Source organism: Sinohyriopsis cumingii, chromosome 1, assembly GCF_028554795.1.
Source record: "Sinohyriopsis cumingii isolate HCF-2022 chromosome 1, ASM2855479v2, whole genome shotgun sequence".
Classification (NCBI taxonomy): Eukaryota; Metazoa; Mollusca; class Bivalvia; order Unionida; family Unionidae; genus Sinohyriopsis; species Sinohyriopsis cumingii.
In genome coordinates, this window is record NC_142961.1 from 177,202,933 (window position 1) to 177,223,005 (window position 20,073).

At 33.0% G+C, this 20,073-nt stretch overlaps 1 protein-coding gene across 3 annotated transcripts; it reads right to left on the reverse strand.

The window, feature by feature from the left end:
- Window positions 1-1,480: 1,480 nt before the first annotated feature.
- Window positions 1,481-18,449, reverse strand: LOC149808452 (uncharacterized). 3 transcript variants are annotated; one of them, XM_089977551.1, is made up of 4 exons: window positions 18,243-18,449; window positions 9,299-9,438; window positions 4,569-5,423; window positions 1,481-3,972 (listed from the first exon to the last, which is right to left on the reverse strand). In XM_089977551.1, exons 3-4 carry the CDS (start codon window positions 5,404-5,406, stop codon window positions 3,788-3,790), a joined length of 1,023 nt encoding a protein of 340 aa, XP_089833677.1. In that variant the 5' UTR covers window positions 5,407-5,423; window positions 9,299-9,438; window positions 18,243-18,449; the 3' UTR covers window positions 1,481-3,787. The 3 variants fall into 3 exon arrangements, with proteins under 3 accessions (XP_089833677.1, XP_089833669.1, XP_089833680.1); XM_089977543.1 differs by lacking the exon at window positions 9,299-9,438; XM_089977554.1 differs by lacking the exon at window positions 9,299-9,438 and having other exon boundaries at window positions 1,481-3,983.
- Window positions 18,450-20,073: the final 1,624 nt, after the last annotated feature.

Below are 20,073 nucleotides of genomic sequence, written 5' to 3' on the forward strand. Positions count from 1 at the left end.
AAGGTAGCCACGAACCAAAGGGATTCTTTAAGGTTTGTGAGTGTCAGAAAATATTTTATTTAAGCAGGACAAAATATCAATGACAGAAAGTCAAATGGTTTCTCCACTTACACTACTCTGCTTAGTTACATATAACAAATGATGCCAATACTATATATATATATATATATATATATATATATATATATATATATATATATATATATATATATATATATATATATATATATATATATATATATATATAGTAATGGCCGAGCTAGGTCCTGATAATACTATCTTGGAGTATGGCACCATGGATGAGTATGCATTTTATCAGATGACTAAGGAAGGGGAGAATGGAATAAACTCGAACTCTTGATTTCTTTTCAACCATAACACAAGATGATTCACTGATTACGAAACAGTGAATAAAGTCAGTTCAAAACAATGAGTCTTGTTGTGTTTGTACTAAGCCAAAATACTATAATTGTCGTGAGGTACAGTATGGTACATGATTATTTCACACAAGGTTAGGGTAGACATTGACACAATACTCTTAGTTCATTATTATATTAGATTTACCATATATGGATTTAGTTGCGATAAAGTTTACTACAGAAGAGAAACTATTACTTGATTGTAATATGTGAATGTAAAATCTGCAATGAAAACATTTGCTTGACTTTACACTTCGACTATAGCATACTCCTTATTTGAAGCGAATTGATATAGATCAGAGGTGGGCAAACTTTCCAGTGCAAGTGCCGCATACACAAATGTACACCTTGTTGCGGGCCGCATAGTTCATTAAGTAAAATAATTAATATTTGAAATAGCAAAAACAAAATGTTTTGCTAAATAACATCATAATTCATTTTCAGTTGTTAATATGTTGTTAATATTTGAAAACTTAAACTTCAAAAAGAAGCACATTTATTTGATAAACAGAGTTAGTGCGAATCATGACTTGTTCCTAGGCCGCATGAAAACCCTTGGCGAGCCGCATGCGGCCCGCGGGCCGTAGTTTGCACACCCCTGATTATAGATGGAAGTAAAATGGCTGACAAGTCGGTGAGGAAAACACTCACAATGACTTAGACATTCTATTTCTCTAAGAACATTGTCGTACCTATATTTTAAGAAAATGAATTATATATTTGTGATGTAGAGAAACCTCTCGGGCTGTCTTTATCTTCATAAAACTAATTAAATAAAAAAAATAAAGAAATAAATAAAGGTATGGTCTTTGAGGACAATACTCAATTGACCATATAACTGAGTTTTAAATAACAAATGATATAACAATATCTAGTTTCCTTGTAAAAATAAGGTAGAAATGACGAGAATGCATATGAATTTGGAAGAGAGAGAAAGGAATTCTTTAATAAAAATAACTTAAATAAAAAGCGATTTGCACTTAAATAAACTTTTTAAAAAATTACTGTCCAAAATATTTCCTAAAGTTACATAACTCTTTAATAAATTAAAATTTTTTAAAAAAAAAAATACAAAAATAAAACTCACGATAACTTGGATGTACGTATTTCGATTTCTGCTAGCTGACTGAACCCCCACAAACATTCCACAACAGAACCCACAAAACCCACAAATCCAACAAAACCCACAACGCACACAAAACCCACAGTTCTAATAAAAACCACATAACAAGGCAGTCAACATGTCTATGTACCAAAGAAATAAAGAAAAAAACCAAACTTAAATGCGATGTTGTATACAAATGAAACGTCATGGGATATAAACACATTGAGTATGTAGTGTACAGTCTTAAACGGTTAACTAGAATTAGTCATTAATCAAAGTATCAAGGATGCCTCCGGCATGATACCCCTTATTTTCGCTAACTCAAAACATGTAGACTATACCAACTAACTATTAATCGTCGAAGTAAACGAAACAGAGGATCCCAGAAAATATTAATGTCAACTCATTTTAGCAATTCACTGCTAATGCACTGATTTAAAAAAAAGAGAGCGAACAGTGTTTACCGTATACACGCATGCATACCTCACTTCCTAAATGTAGGTTATTACAATACCCTTCGCCTAGAGTGTTAGTGTCCTCACAACACTCGTTAAATGTACACTGAAGGCACGTTTATACACATACGTCATGCTATACATTTTATGGAAAGTACTGTAGTAATGGCAGGAGCAGGTGAAATGTAATGGTTATAACTTAGACATAAAACTCACTATCTTCAAGAACAAGAACATGGAATTAAATTACTCAAGTTAACTATAAACAATATATATTGCAATTCAACACTAATATCAATAATATTTATAAAAGACCTTACACTCCAAGCCTACAGATGACATGTCTATGTACCAAAGAAATAAAGAAGAGAAAAAGCAAACTTAAATGCGATTATATATATATAAACGAAACGTCATGGGCTATAAACACATTGAGTATGTAGTGTACAGTCTTAAACAGTTAACTAGAAATAGTCATTAATCAAATTATCAAGGATGCCAGCCGCCAGCATGATACTCCCTATTGTCGCTAGCTCAATAACATGTAGACTATATCAACTATTATTCGACGAAGTAAACGAAACAGAGGATCCTAGAAAATATTAATGTCAACTCATTTTAGCAATTCACTGATAATGCACTGCTTTTTTTAAAAAAAGTCGAGACCGAATTGGACGACTTGTATAAATAGTGTTTACCGTATACACGCATGCATACCTCACTCTCTAAATGCAGGTTATATATATATATATATATATATATATATATATATGATGCTAACAAATCAGCAGAAATAAATAGGAATAAAGCAAATATTGATAGTCCACTTGAATATTTGTACACTACATAAATATGACCAGTTTAGGTGGTGTATTTCAATAATTAAATACATAATTAGATTAAAAAATTACTGATTTATCTATGTATTAACTTATTTATTTGTTTATACAGGAATAAAGCGAATAGGGATTATTCTTCTTCAATATTTATAGACTAAATAAATAGGGCGAATTTGTGTCGTCTATTTTGAGTCCAGTTGTTTTTGAAAATACTGAGAATACGCTCAATTACACATGCGAAGAAGCAAAGTCATTCACGTCTTTTAGGCAGTAAATTAGATAATACTATTGCATAACCTATACATTGGTCTTAAATTACAAACCTGAAGTATAAATTGCAATCGTTTGCCTAATGTCACTGAAACTTATTTAAAAGTCAGGCCAAAATAAACGTTTTCTTTTTGTGACGATAGCAATTCTTATGCTATATTTAATGTATCCCATGCATTTTAATGAACATAATCTGAACAATATCACGTTTGTTTTAAAGTCTGTTATAAATGTAATGATAAATTTGACGTTAATCATACCTTATTGCTCACATAATTACTTTTCGTCCCTAAGAGTAAACAATACTTACGGTACACAATAGAAGTTTTCAATCCTGGAAATATTTTGTAACATTTTCCATATTTTAATATGCGATAGTTTGCTAATTAATCTTGGAATTATTATGTAATGTTTTCTAGATCATGCTTTGGGATATTTTTGTACTAAAATGTGCATTAAATGACATACATAAAGTGCAATATATTAGAGTATAAATTTGAACGGAATATTTAAATGCATGCACAAAAATCAATAAAATTTTACTCTTAAGTACTTATCGAACAATAAATCTAGCATCCTGAAACGTTTAGATATCTTCCACATGTTTATCTCTTTAAACTATCCTACGTTCGAATCCCAATTCAACACACATAGCATAACTCATATCGGATGACGAAACGCAAAACATATTTATTACTATCACGGCCACTGATAATTCTTGGGGTTAATTTTTCTTCCAGCGAAGTCAAAGTATAATGGATTTTCAGGCAACGATTCAATTTCAGGATTCCAGTCCCGAAGAAGTTCTCCAGAGGACTTATTGTCTTTGTTCTCTGGGTAATGTAGTCCTTTTTCCTTCCAATGAACGGACAGTCCTCTGTCACCTAAAATAGATCTGAAATTAGTGCATAAATAAGACAATTAAAAGGTAGTAGTAGATTAGGAATATGGAGAAAAAATCGTTTTATGGCTGCAACGTATGTTTGATCATTAGTCAATTATACACAACTAGATATTTATTTTTACATTCGCATTTGAACCATTTTCAGACCGGGGAAAACATATATTCACATTTTCGATAACTAAACATTGATATATGTACCTGATGAAAAGGATATTGCTTCATCCTGAATACAATATACGACGACATACAAATTAACGAGAGGTCGCGGGTTCGATCACCGGTCGAGTCATACCAAAGACTTATAAAAAATGCTACTAACAGCTGCCTCGCTAGGCACTCGGCATTAAGAGGTTAGTGTTAGGACTGGTCGGCCTGGTGTCAGGATAATGTGACTGGGTGGAACATCATGCGGCATGATGCCCCAGTACTAGACATCACTATAAACTGCCCCACTGCAGATATCGAAGCGATATGAAGCTACATTAAAAATCCAAATCACACACACACACACACACACACACACACACACACGCACACACACACACACACTTTAAAGAAATGTCAAACAAATCTTACCTTGAATATTTGGAAACAAAGTAAAGAGTTTGTGTACATGTGCATGATATAGATGCAAGAAATCCCAATTATTAGCCTCTGTTCCTCTCCTTCGTGCATTCTCGTACGCGATGGTTGGCTCAATGTTTGCAACAGACGGTTTAAATGTTGTATCGTTGCTTTTTAATGTCACCCAGTTCACGAAATGCAGCCAATGCTTTGTATGTGGTGAAAATCCCCAAGTATTGAAGGCTGGATAGAGAAAAACTGTGTTGTTTTTAGGAACATCGATATATTTGTTTCTTGGGGCAATTAGAGCATGATTTTCACATCTGCCGTGTAACGAATATCCATTTATATTATCGTAACTATCATACTTGGTGTGCACCATTTTTAACCATTTATAGAAAAAAGGTGAAACCTCAATGTCATCTTCAAGTATAACAGCTATTTCTGGCGAATGATCACTGACGTACCATGTGTAAATCCACTGTCCGTACACACCTGCATGTGATGGCTGGATGTGAATATACTTTGTACCGTGTAGAAACTGGAAGGAATTCGCCACCTCCAATGTTTGCATATCCACCTTTCCATCTTTGGATCTGTCAATCCAAATGTCAAGAACGACAATGTCTTCGAAATAAGTTGCATTATTTAATGAGTTCAAGAGTCTTTTAAGAGACATTGCTCGATTTCCAACAATGCATATGATCCTGAGATCTACATCGGAATCACATCGAAATAGTTCTTTCCATTTGCATGTTATCAGTGATTGATAAATACAGCCAAGCAGCGCCGTTGCTACTGATACAATTATCATTACTCCGAGAAGCAATTTTAACTTTTGTGTCAGCATTATCGTTGTACGCTTTGCTGAAAAAGAATAAATGCACACAATTTACCCATTATTATAATGATAGTGTCGTCAAATATAATTTGCGAGTTCACTGTACCCGATATGTAAAATCGTTACCGATTTGTAAATAAATGATCAAATTCTTGGACTGTATATTCCTATAAATAAATGGGTACACTTCGCTTCAGAATAAACAGTTACATATACTTCACGCTTGATTGCAAATTCACATACCTTTTCGTTCGAGTTGTTTGGATAATTTGTAATATGGTAGTCACATAAAACATTTAAGCATATTAAGATTTGTCACGCTCAGGACCATGTTTATGCGTTCATCCAGATTCGCTACATTATCTCTAGGAAAATGTCAAACTTTGTCTATTGCGTTTCCTTTTTGTATTGCATCTAACCACACTTCATCGATGAAAAGCCAATTCGGTGGAAATACACCTTTACCTTTAAAACGATTGAAATAACTAATTTACGTTTTAACATGTTATATGAATAAGTACACGCATTCCCTGAACAGAGAGATAAAACTTGCGTATCACATATATAAACACCAACATGCTTTGTTATCTCCCACCAGTGTTTAAATTGTTTGGAGACTTGCTGGAATACGTTAGACAAATGAAAAACCTCACATGGCACCTCTATGCGTTTCGGACAATGTCAAATACAAAACAATTTTAAATTTTTCGAATGAACACTGCTTATATCAGTTCAACGGTAATCCTGCCAGAAGAAGCGAGGCGTTAAATGGATTAAAATTGACTGAACTAAGTACAGGGACATTTGATTAAATATACCTTTGGTACTGAGCACGAAGACATTACAGGGTATTTTATTGACCAGAGAAAAAATGTCTACCAAGCTGTTGCAGAGGGAACCACCTTTGTGAATAAAATTATCGTTTTAGGCCCGTCTTTTAAGTTGTGTAAAGTAGTGTCAAAATAGGTTGACAATGTATATAAATATTTTGATTATTTATTTTAATGAAATTCAGATATGATTTAACTGAGTATGTACAATTGCAAAACTTAGAAAGGAAATGTTTTAGTTTGCTAAGATAATATTCTCTGCCGTGGGAGAAAACAAGTTAGTATGTAAAGAATGAATGTGTAAAGAGTACCGTGTTTTAATCTTTAAAACAAAATGAACTTGAAAAAAGTTAGAATGGCTAAAAATGATTATGTTGCGACTACTGAATTTTCCTTAAAAGTGAGCTGCAAACGTATTTGGAGTTTTTAAAAATGCAAATAATCTGGAAGGTTCAGATACTTCCACAGTGGTAGATACAGCCTCAAATTCTGCATATTTATTAGACATTGGAAACATGTTTAATAATGTGCTTAAATGTATCATCAGTTTCAGTCATGTAGATTATTTACCTATTATACCACAGTTGTATCGTCTATATTCATTTTATCGTATTTTATCGTATGAAAATTAATCCCTTTTTCTGAGGATGGAAAGTGTCAAACAGATGAGAGATTCCAACCTCCTTCAGAGAGTGTACACAAGTGGTGTGAGAAATGGCAGCGTTTACAAAACAAGATAAACACGATTTGCTTTGTCTATTTAATGTTATGTGTGAAGACAAAGATGCTAGCTGCGTGATAAATTTGGATGTATGGTTCAGTAGTATCCTCAGTGTTAATGCCTTTTTAAATTCGCCATATTCAAAGCCATTGAAATGTTTCGAATTTTGAAGCGCACTTGCAAAAACATTTTTGACAATGTATCAGTTATACGTAGCTTTTATTTATTGTTCGTAGGTGTAGACATGAATATCGTTGTGAAATTTGTCCCCTCTAGAACATGTTTTGACCGAAGAGAATGAAACGATTGTGAGAAAGCGACAAATTGAACATACAGGGATCAAAACCGAGACTATAATTTATCTCATCACACCTAAGATCCGTGGCCTTCGCTATGTCTGAGAAACGGAAGCACTACACAAAAGGATCAGTCTTCTCAAATCTGATTGGATAAAACAGAAGCTGGTCAGACGTCCAGGTAAAATACTTCTATTCCATTGGCCACACTTTCACTGATGGATACGCCGTCTTAAAACACAACTGGCATTAAAATAAGCACACACAGGAAATATGCTTTGCATCATACACGGCCGAAATTGTTGATTGAATATCAGCATTGCTCACGTGTCTTTAAATTTATGATATAATATTATTATTGTATTGCGGACATTGCTACGCATATAATTTGAAGCGATTTACACTATTGTTCTTGCGTTTATTACCAATTTTTATAAACCTTTCTGCTGTCAATTATTCAATCAAAGGAGCAGTCACAATGATGTCTACCCGTGTTCATAGAATTAAGATACAACTAATGTAACAATTGACACATATGTGATGGAATCATTTAATAGTTGTCACGTCAATTGACACATATGTGACGGAATCATTTAATTGTCGTCACATCAATTGACACATATGTGATGGAATCATTTAATAGTCGTCACATCAATTGACACATATGTGATGGAATCATTTAATGGTTGTCACATCACTGCGCTCTGCGCAGCAAATATTGAGCTGACAAATCCTGCTTCATAATTAATGATAATAATCATAATAAAAGCATCTTGTTCATGTCTAATGAAAAATAAACCTATGTGTACTAAATCCTTAATCAACGGGGATAACGTATTCACGCATGGTCTTAAATAACGATTTTGATCTTAGCAACTAAACAAATTCACGTTAGCATTTTGGTTTCAATCATATAGACCTTCATAAATATGTACGATATAAGCCGTATGACATTTCAGTTAAGCAATCTAGATGTATCCCGTTGTCATAGAATATTTAAAGATTTAAAATTAAACTAAATTCAATAATTTATGTTAGAAAACCTCTATATAAACAATAAAGATAATTTGACAGCAAGCACTGAGTCTATTATGTGAATAAAACCGATAATGAATAATTATATCGTGAAGAATAAACGCTTGGCCGGTCCCGCTTGCATACTATGTCTCTGTACGGAGTCGAAACTTGGCTCAAAATTTTCATTTCATTATTTTTAAACTAAGAATAGTTGCAGTAAACATTCGTTTTTAATTAAAGAGAAATTGGGACCTACAAATGTTTTTCACTTTATTATTTCTCGTTTAATTCTAATATTTTTGTACAAATATTCAAAGATTGTATTAATTTTATTACAACACATAATCAGGTTTGTATTTACCAAGTACTTCTAAGCTAACCAAATTAACTCTAATATAGACACGCTGCTGATTATATACTTTCATACTGTTCTACACTCCTAAAATAGTTTTGTTTCTACTAAACTTTTATGATTTTTCTTTTTTTTTCTTTTGAGCATAAATATTCATTCAGACGGAAATTTATTAAAACAAATATTTCTGCATACTTAATTATATGCCTTAGTCAATGGTATATATCTTCGACTTCACACATCATCAGAAATAGGAAGTGAACAAGTCACTTTTCTCATCCAAGATTATGTAAATGTGGGCAATATATTAAAAAATACATAGAAATTAAGAGACAGATAAGTTCGTTTACAAATGAAAAATATAGGAATTATATTTACATTTACGTTTATTTATGAATATTATTTGTTTTGCTCGTGTCAGTAGTCTACCACCTAGATATTGAAGCAATTTTCACGTCTTCCGGTCAACTTATTGATTGACTGAATGTATGATTTCATCTGATAAACATGTGTTGTAGTACGATTTTACTTAATTATCGTCAGCAATGTGGATGAAATTAAATGAAATTTGGCTACCAAAAGTTCATTCTCTACTCATTTGTCGATCACAGATGTATATTCCATTATTTACAATTGATAATGCAGCGGACTTAATTATTTGCATTTGTAATACTGGCACACATACCACCCCTGACCGCTTTCTCTCTCTCACACAATCTCGAGGGTCATCCAATGCACAAACAGCACCAAGATATCGCCATAACCAGAAGTGCCGGTTATAAGTTACGGATGTAGATTCCTCCACGAGAAAATGGCAAAGTGCATCTGAAATGTTAAGATATTAAGGGCAGAGTTCTCATGAAATGGTGGACGTGCGCTGCTAACATTTTCGATATAATAAGTAAAATAAACTCTGTTGATTGGCTGAATGTTATTTATTATCCTTCATGTCCACTTAAGATAATTATTTTGAGGCTTCCGCTTTATATCCTGGCCTACACTTTGGCATCATAACGAATGTACAAGGAGACACACGTTTAAGTTGGAAATGGACTTCATGTTTTAAGTTTTCTTAACAACAGGACCACGTGACACTTTTTTTGTCGAATGCCATGATATGTACTGAGGAAAATAAAGCTAGAGGTTAAACAAATTAAAAAAGGAGTTTATCTATACCGGAAAATGAAAGTGATATGAAATATTTGAATGATGAACGTTGTTGCGAAAAACAACTGATATGAAAGCGAAGAATGGAAACGACACTTAAATGTGAATGTTTATTATGTGAAGCGCATTGTGTCAAACCCCTTCAAACTATATGATGATCTTGAGAATAACTGCACATAAAGAGCATGTGAACCCTTTCAAAAGACGATGCTACATAGTCAATAATACTGACAACTTATTGGGTCCGAGGGGTATTAATAGAGAAAACAACAGAAAAACTGCAACAAACACTCATGTTGCCAGAATTCAAACATACTTCATGCAGTTTGCTTGTTTCAGTTTCACCCTATCAATAAAATAAAATAGTAACAAATCTATCGACTATAATGCAACCTATGGAAGATTGGATATTTTAATAATTCCCTTCTTAATAGTTCGTTAAACGTTATCTAGAAAGGTATTTGCAATATACGATACAGTTTGAGATGCATGCTAGATTCTCTAACGTCAACCTAACATTTTGAGAACAGTACTACAAATGTACAGTCACGCTAAAGGCTCCACCAGTTGTCACGTAGAAAAAAATATAAGAAAATGTATATATGTACTTACCAATTGACGTTACCCTGGGGAGCAACACGAAGACACCCGCTCATATTGGATATTAACAACTGAATAGTGTTAAAACTGACTACATTATGTGTACCTCATGCTACTAACCAGATTATGTATTAAATGGATGAAACAGAAATGCTTGAGAATTACCCACTTCAGTTAATTTCGGTATGGTTCGATTCAGTTCCAGCCTTAATTGTCAATACACAGGTTTTATGCCAAATTAAAGATTTTAAATACAAAATGTATTTGTCAATAATGTTTGTCTGTCGACTGATATGAAATATATCTAATGATTAAAATATATTTATATGAGGCGTCAAAATGGATCCAAATAATTTTAATGCATTATTAAATTACTCAAAATGCATTTCAGACTGGACAAGATTTAAACTTGAAAATAATGTTAATGTTGAATTCGCGTTTAAATATGGATATATTTAAATCATTATATTTGAATGCATATGTTGCACCCATACATTCTACATCTGCTACCGTGCAAACATTTACTAATCCGTATGTCTTGCACAAGTACCTTATATATCAGCTATCATACGAAAATTTACCGATCCGTACAGCCGATTCTAGTTGAATATATACAGTACAATGCACTTTGAAAGGGTGTCATATTATATATGTATGTTTGGATCAAACATGCCTAATCTTACTACCACAATGTCTGACCTAGTTATGAGATACTATATCTTTTGCAAGTAATAACTTATATATGCTTGTTTAATATTTATCTTGAAACTAGAGTCAACTATAGTTCCAAGATTCATTTTCTTGCTTGATAACATGCCATGCCGAGTCAAAAGTATACTGGATACCAAATGTACTCTTGAAATAACGTTTAGAAGATTAAACCCAATCTTCATTAAAATCACATTTTGTATAAATTATTCACATTAATCACGTTCTTATTCACGAGCTGCCCGTGCTAATGCCATGTGTTTAAGAGGACCGTAGGTTTTGTGTGGCCTAATTTGTTCCACTAAATTGCATTTATGATATATTTAAATATTTATTACCTTACCCTACCGTAAAGAAAGTTTGATTGAACAATGAACGACACAGAGCTGTAGAACACTGCTGACAAAGCAGGGAAGCAAACATATCTTTTCTGAGAAGCAAATGGTTGCATATGAAATATCTTCGGCGATAGATTATGTATATGCAAGAAATAAATACACTTTCCATTTCATGTTCAACCTCAAAAATGTTCCCTTTCTTACTGCATGTATACTTTCTGGAGGCACACACAATCAAGCATCTTGATAAATGCTGGGAAATATCGAAAATATAAAAACCGACATGCATTTAAGTTTTCTTTGGCTAGACAAAGAGAAGACATAAGGATGTTTAAGCAGTAAAAATTTACCAGGAATTACAATTCTTTTCTCCTCTCCAGCGTGATGCAATATTTGTTTAATTTACTTTTCAACGACGGTTATCCAGTGAAAACGTTTTCTAAGCTCAAAGTGGAAAATTTGAATCAATCACTGATATACACAGTAGATGCAAGGATCCATATTTACATATTGTCAGTTTCTATTCCATCTCAGTATCTCACAAATGTGTGCCCTGTTTGAAAAATGAGTGGGAGATTGCAAGAAATTCTCTTGCTTGGCAAATACGTGTCCTAGCTTGACGTTCCCGACTAATAGGTTTCCCAAGCTAAAGCGAATGATGCGTGCGATATAGCAAACAAATAGAACGGTTTGCACATGCCTGAGTTATTGTCAACATATGCCATATATATTTTAGACTATTTCGTATTAAAACGCCGTAGACAAATTTCGAATGTATTCGTGATGCCGTCTGTCCTTGGTTTAAGGAGGCACTCTAACTCGGAATTCATTGTATGTACACAGAGTCTATGATTGCTGAAACTGTGAATTTCATCACCACCTGCATGTACAGAACGACAAATGGATTGATTTGCAACTCCAGCTCTAAACTTAGAACGATTAGGTTTTCATCATTTAGGTGTTATTTTTCATTTCCAGACACCCCTACATGTATGATAGTATAGGTGCGTTTAATGGAATAATGTTAACTTGACCCCTTTTCCTTCATAACTGTTCACATAATGCTACAGTTTAGATTTAAACTGGAAGAGTTACCATCTTCACAGGCCATTACTCATATGATGACACAGTGGATTATTTTATCAGCTTTATTTCCTATTTGCTTCTGTTTTTCACTTTTTGAATGACGAATTTCCTTACATATATTCGAGTGTATGTTCATTTGCTTATATTGCAAAAAAAGTTCTTCAGCTGCATATGACAATGTTCATCTTTTTCTGAACATTTTCAGAACAAAGTCTTTATGCAGATTCCAATACGTTAAAGGATTATTTCTGCCGAGTGACTTAGATTTTATATTAATTACAACACATATAGACGAGTGTTTTTATATGTCTGGAAAACAGGTTAAAACGTGTGTTCGAGGTCAATAGACGTCTGATTGTGGACGTGGTTATATCGATGTGCAATTCCAATATCACTTTGATTTAATGTTTACAACGAATCGAAACCCTGAATTTAAATTGACATTTTATGTAAAAAATAATACATGTCTCTGTCAAAATTTTGAGTGTTCTTTATAGATATTTCAAAGAGGTTCGACTTGTGCATGGCAACAGAGGCAAAAAGCCTTTAAAGAAGACATGCTCAAATCTTACGAACAGAACTAAATCCTCAAATCTGCACTCCGAACCACGGTTATCTGTCTTGTCGGATTTGGACGCTTTCCCGTAGGTGCCCCACGTATGCAGTAGAGATAGATAAAGAGTAAGTCTTGAAAAAATATAAATGCAGGAAATTGCTATAGCATGATGTAAAGTGTCAACAAAAGCTCTCCTATTTAGCTGATAAATTGTGCCAATTGCTTCCTTAGGCTTTCCCCTTTCTCGGCAGTTTTCAGTCATACGACATAAGGGAACAGTGATTCATTGCTCAGTACACTTCTCAAGCTGTTATTTTTTTAATGGGAATTAAACCTGTCACTTTACATAAAATACATTGGAGGTATTTGCATCTCTATTCTTGGTACACAAATACTAAAATTAGACACCAAATCATTCTATCTTGTATATTTTCTCGAGAAATAAAAAGACTGCAATAACCATCCCGTTATGCATGCAAATTATAATTCAGTATCATTCATCATATCCCCCAGTCCATTCATTCATTCAGTCGTGCATCCGTCGCTCTTTTCTTTTTGGTTGAAGTTTAATCGAGAGCAACAAATGGATCTTCTACTTTGTGATAATTGCTGCAGATTCTAAGTAAGAACAACTTTGACTATTTATCAGAAAACTTATTGGCTACTCTCGGTAGTCAAGGCCGTAATTAACACGCTCCTCTAAACACAGAGTCATTTTGTAATTCCTCTGATTCATAATTGTATATATTTAATATATACCTAAATGTGAAATATAGAACTTAATTGTTGAAATATTTGTGTCCTATATTTTCACAAGTGAAATAGAAGATTTCAAATAATGCTATCCCATGATTGATTGTGTATGAATTAACGTAATATTTGCAGTAGGCGAATAGTGCATTTGTGAGCTAGATCAATAAATGAAAGCTGCATTACCTATCTATGGACATTATATTTTGTCGATGATACCTGACTCGAGGCTGTTTACTTCTCTACGAAGTGATGTCCAAATTTGCTACTTTACGTGCATGGTTAAACAACCTGTGTATTGCATCAAATAATCATACTTGCTTTGTGCTATTGTAAATAGGTTACGAACTGTCAATTGTTGCAAAATATTACGCGACTGCACACATCTTTCTCTGAAAACATTCATATTTTTGCTTATGAGTAGCTTAAAATTATTATTGATGTTGAGGCGAATTTACAAAAGCGGAGAGGTGGTGGTGGTGGTGCTGAAGAGTAGGTTAATATGATTCAGATCAGGAGCAAAGTTGGTATATACTAAAAATACAATTTAATTTTTCTGTGTAATTATTGAGTATAATCAATTAATCAATATTATATTCACGAATATAATCAGCTTAACGATAATATCGGTTATTAACGTAATTGAAAGTGTCCGTTTCCTATCTCCCTTATATATATATATATATATATATATATATATATATATATATATATATATATATATATTACTCTTTGGTTTTTATTTGTGAGACACACACACACACACACACACACACACACATATATATATATATATATATATATATATATATATATATAGTTTTCCGTTAGAGGGACTTTTCTCATAACATTCTTAATTTTATTCTTCTTTTCAGAACATGTTTCTGCATATTTTCCCGGTCATTCAAGCATACATTAACTCAGCTTTTGTGTTCCGCAATCGTTCATGTTACCTTTTCTTTTTCTGCACCTGCGAAGAAGAGCTTCATTAGGTCGAAACTTTGGAAAACGTGTTCTAAGTCTGTTGTTGCCAACATGTGATATACAGATATTCTTGCGTACCAGACATACTGACCTATCGACCAAGTTATTAATTCTCATCTAAGTATGCAGTCACGCCGGACTCAGTTGAGAAATAAAGGCATATATAAGTTAATTTAGAGCGTGCAAATATTCAACCAGACATAACAGAAGGTCGAAATGGTATATGATTGGTGCATGCTGGCTAGGCGATGAGTACGGTAACCCGCCGGTACAGGCTACAATTTTAGTACAATACTAGCTAGAAGGTTCTAACATGTAAAATAATATTTTTCTCAATACGTAATATAACGTTGTATTATAAGTACGATCCAACGATAGTACTTTCCGCTCTGTTTGGTGTGTATTTGTAACTCTAGGTTAATTAGCCTTATGCTTGAAGACGTCATTTATTATATTATTCTGTAAGATGTGTAATTTTAAGATTTGTTAAGAATATACTTTGGGTTGTGTGTCTTAAAATGTCCAATGTATAAGGTATCATCTGTGTTTTCGGTGAATCGATGAACTAGAGACAAAAATAATTTCTGCTAGTACTACAATCAGTGTGTAGTGTGGAATGCAAGGGTATGGATATTTTAGCAATAAAGACACACATATTATTCACTTAATTTAATGTTTAACTTCCCGCTAACCATAATAATTTGAAAATCGGTACAGTCTTGTTTGGATAATAATATATTCTGAGCTTTGCACCGAACATTTCATATTGATGAGGTGAATAAAATTATTCGAGTAGAAAGCAGCGGTTTAATGAAATATATGTATCGTCCTATAAATCAGAATTAATTGGTTACTGCATTTATATGGGAAAATATGAACAATGTCTTCTGAGTAATATTGCACGACCTTGTTTTATATTCACTTCGTTATTCTACCTAAGGCTTTATAACAAAAAGAATACACTACAAGAAAAATGTAATTTGATTTTGTGCTGTATTCCAACATTAATGCACAACCGAAGATTCTATTTACTGTTTCATAGTATTTTTTAAAATACGGTTGTTGCTTAAATTGGCCATTAAGGCTATTAGAACTAACCCTAACTATGTGGCACCAAAGCCACGAATAAGCCAAATAAACAAATACACTGTTAGTTATATTTGCCTCACGTAATCAAGCTGCTGTTACACACATATTCCATGAACATGAAGCTATTCTAACCTTGTTCCAGAAAAACATTATGTCTGCGAGTTTGTATCGTATTCTAACGGTACGATAGTTCTCGTTCTCTGACGAAATCAATTGTAATATCGTTATTAATTAATTAATTAATGTAATGTTTTATTGGCAGTGTCGGATGTAACAAAAGGTGCAATTGGTTAGTAATTCTTTGTATATTTAAAGATTGAGAGCTTAGACTTCGGATTTTTAAATGGTTAAACTGACAGTATACATGGATTTAGTCGGGGGGGGGGGGGGAGAGGGATTGCTTTCAAAACATAAATGTAATCCTTTATTTCTGAAGTATGTAGATGTGGACCTATTATAAACGTTGAATCTTCCGGCATGACATGATATAGGCAACATAACATATTTGAATGCTGCACGGAAAGTTGCGTTTATAATATTTCTTGTTTTTAGCTGCATTTAATGCATGTGAAATCTCTGATATTAATTATTTAAACAACTTTAACAAAATTAGCAATGTTAGTTTACACTTTTTGTATTACAGTATGAAACTTTTTTTCCTGGTAACATTTAGCGCTCTATTACGTCGTCAATAAATCACTTAAATCGTTCTATTTAAGATTTCCTTCACTCGCAAGTTACGAGACATCATAACAAGGATAGTATACACGTTTTAATCAGCAAAACCGTTACGGTTATGTTATTTTCATTAGGTTCGATTAAACAGGCAAGAAATTATCCTATCGAAGAAAATATGGATACATTATCTGTCAGGCGTACATAAGGCAATCAAAACAACTTCTTGAAGAAATAGAGATATAAAAAAAATCCAACATAATCTTTAGCTAACCTATAAGTAAGGAGGTAGATAATTACCATTAGAAAGTTTGAAGTGAATAATTTCCATCCGTAGGGGAAGAGGAAAGATAAACGTAGGTTTATGTACATGATGTAGACTTTCTCAATTCGGAGTTGCTGCTGAAATGCATTAACAACATAAAAAGAATACTTTTATTTTCTTTTTGAAATCTGCAAAGAATCACGCCATCCCCATAAAGCTAATTGTGTATTTTAAACTGTTAATAATAACAGAGTGCAATTAGAAGCCGCAAATAAAACATTAAAATAATGAACAAAATAATTTAAAGAGAAAATATCACATGTGGAAAAACTATTTGTTATATGGCCTTGGCAATGGGCATGAATGTATCAACTACAAGATCTGCATCTTTCCCAGCGCAATAATATATACTGTAACTGGTGGTATACGAGACACCAGTGGAAGTACTGGAACATCAGGAGGTAAATATTATCTCTTTCTTGATAGTTTATAGATATTCGCAATTATTATTTTAGGACTTCGCTATTACAGCAGCATCTATTTCATTGGTAAATTTAGTTGTTTAAGAGAGCGCATCAGATATTTCTTTCTGATCTTAGTACATCAAACTACATGTTTTGAACTAACCGGGTTTGTTATTGGCATTTAGAGCAATTTTATAAGCAACACAATTAGTAGAATCAACGCAACTTTTGCAACCATTAGCATGAATAGAAATAATATCTTGTTTGTTTCATAGTCAACATTGTCGTGACCTATTTTAAATTGTCATCTAGTATTTGAACATCTGAGTTTTGTAATGTATGAGCAAATCTTATTGTGGGACTATCAACATCAAAAACCTTCCTCAGCAGAGATTTTACTCACTGTGTGTATTTTGTTTATTACACTACATGGTGGCGCAAACCGTTGTTATACTGTGTGTGATCCAATGCATGGATCTGGGATGGTTAGCCCATTAACATAGATCTGAATACGATAGTGCGCAATGCTGAATCTAAACCCCAAAAAGATAGTTTTACACAAGGGCTACTACTCCTTTATCATATATTTTAGGCATTTTAAGAGGAACTTTTAACATGTGGACAATTTTGATACATGTGTGTAATTGATCTAATTAAATTGCCACTTAGTTCGCAATGTTTAAGATATAGTTTTATACAGTATAGATGTTATTATGTTTTTATCATACATTTTAAGTAAAAGCAGTTGAAATAATGAACATATACATGTGTCTAATTCATCATGTAACATTAACACTTCTAGTACATTTTAATAACAGTTTATATTACCATAGAAGTATTGCCACCTACTGTGAATATAAATAAATAAGAAGACGAAGAGGAAAAAGATGATAATTTTGATAATGTTCATTGTGCAATGTTAGTGCCAATAAATGAATGCAGCTTACTTGAGTAAGACTGATGTCCTGTGCTCAAGTTGTTTCTAAGGACGAATTTTAAACATGGAATCAAACACCTATAGAAAACATAGAAGTAACGCACAATGTTTCACACGTCCTAGCGCAACTCAATATCTCACAGTTTTCAAAAGAAGTTGGTGTTTACGACCGAGGAACACAAAATAGACCGTCTAACTAGTCAGATACATGCCCTAATTTAACATATCTGGTAACATAAATTTCCCAAAAGTAATGCAGATCACACGTGAGATAGGACCACCAAATTTATTGGTTTGTGGTTAGTTGTTCGGCCATCAGTCATGGCTACATAACATAGCTGCAAGATAAAAGACCAATTTTACATAACTACGCTGCCGCAATACAGTTGTATTCCTGCCTGATGTGTCGGTCATTCAGCAATTGAAGAATCAGACGTGCACCTGTCGGGTCGAGGGCAGTTGTAGTGCCCGATTTGGAAAACTGTTTTGCAGCTGCGCTATATTATTGATCAGCTGAGTAATAAATTTCTTTGTTTATTTGTCTTATCAGCACTTCAGGACTCTTGATTATTCCTTTACCTCGTATGATGATTAATGTTATATCAAGAGCGAACATATCTTAACATGAAGTAATGTTTCTCTAATAGTGAATTAAATAAGATCAACGCGGTTTAAAGGGGACTGACGTAGGTCAGTGCTTTTTGTATTCACACGATGTCTTATAAGCATGTAATAAGCGATGAAATAAAGCATACATCTTACAGTTACGCTCAACAGTTTAATTATATTCTTGAATCTGCGCATGAATCAATATGAAAATATACAAAAGATAATAATAATAATAATAATAATAATAATAATAATGATAATGATAATAATAATTCTTTTTCTGATCGAACCAACTTTTGTGGGAAGAACTTTGAAGAAATGCATAAGTATTTAGCGATTTAGTGATGTTGAATTTATGGCAAGGTAATGTCAGCATAGTGTTACACAACTCCTGGACTTTGATTGAAGTCGCCATTTTAAATTATACGCAAATAAACCAATAGTGAAATAATAAGGTAACACTTTACTTGCTGTGTGTTGGCACTGAGACTTAATTCTTTCCGATACAGATGGAGGACCAGTTTAAGAGAAGGGGGCACCTGTCAGACGGATGTTTGCTTGATGAGAAAATCTATATGTGTATTTATGAGTGAAGCGTACATCACGGTATTGTTTTTACTAATATTTGAATGACCATGATACCATAAAATGTTCCAATAAAGAGTTATGAATTCATCTGAAGAGCGATTAAAAGAACAATACTTGCACATTGTCAATATTTGTAAGCTGTAGGGAAACGAAGCGGATACTAAGAAAATGTCTGAAGCGTTATGTTCTATGTTGTATTTATATTGTTAAAATAAATGTAGGCAGGAAAGCGCCGTTTGATGGAAAATAAAACAGACAAACCTGCAAGAAGTAAACTATTATGTGCAAATTTCGGACACGCAATGTTTTTCTGTGCCTATATAAATTATCTACTGATATTCAATTGTATTCTTGTTCCTCTTTGTAATGACCATTAATAGGGTAAGAAACGAGTTTGGTGTTATCGCTTTGATTATGATATATTTGTACATTTTGGTTTTCCATAAATCCAAAAACAGAACCGAACTCATTTACTGTCAGTATAATTTGGAACTGTTTAAAAAGTTCAACATCTTTTCTTTCTTTGTTATAACGAAGTTAAGGCATCAACTCATTGACTTTTTGTCATATATACCTGAAACAGGTAGAATAACGACATAAATTATAAATAGTTCTTAATACAATTATTTGTTATTGCTGTGAAA

Excerpts from the sequence above, each read along its gene's own strand:
- LOC149808452 (XM_089977543.1), bottom strand. The coding sequence starts at position 5,406 with ATGCTGACACAAAAGTTAAAATTGCTTCTCGGAGTAATGATAATTGTA. Across the intron at positions 3,973-4,568 it reads TTTGTTTCCAAATATTCAAG|GTGACAGAGGACTGTCCGTT; the intron begins GTAAGATTTGTT and ends GATCTATTTTAG.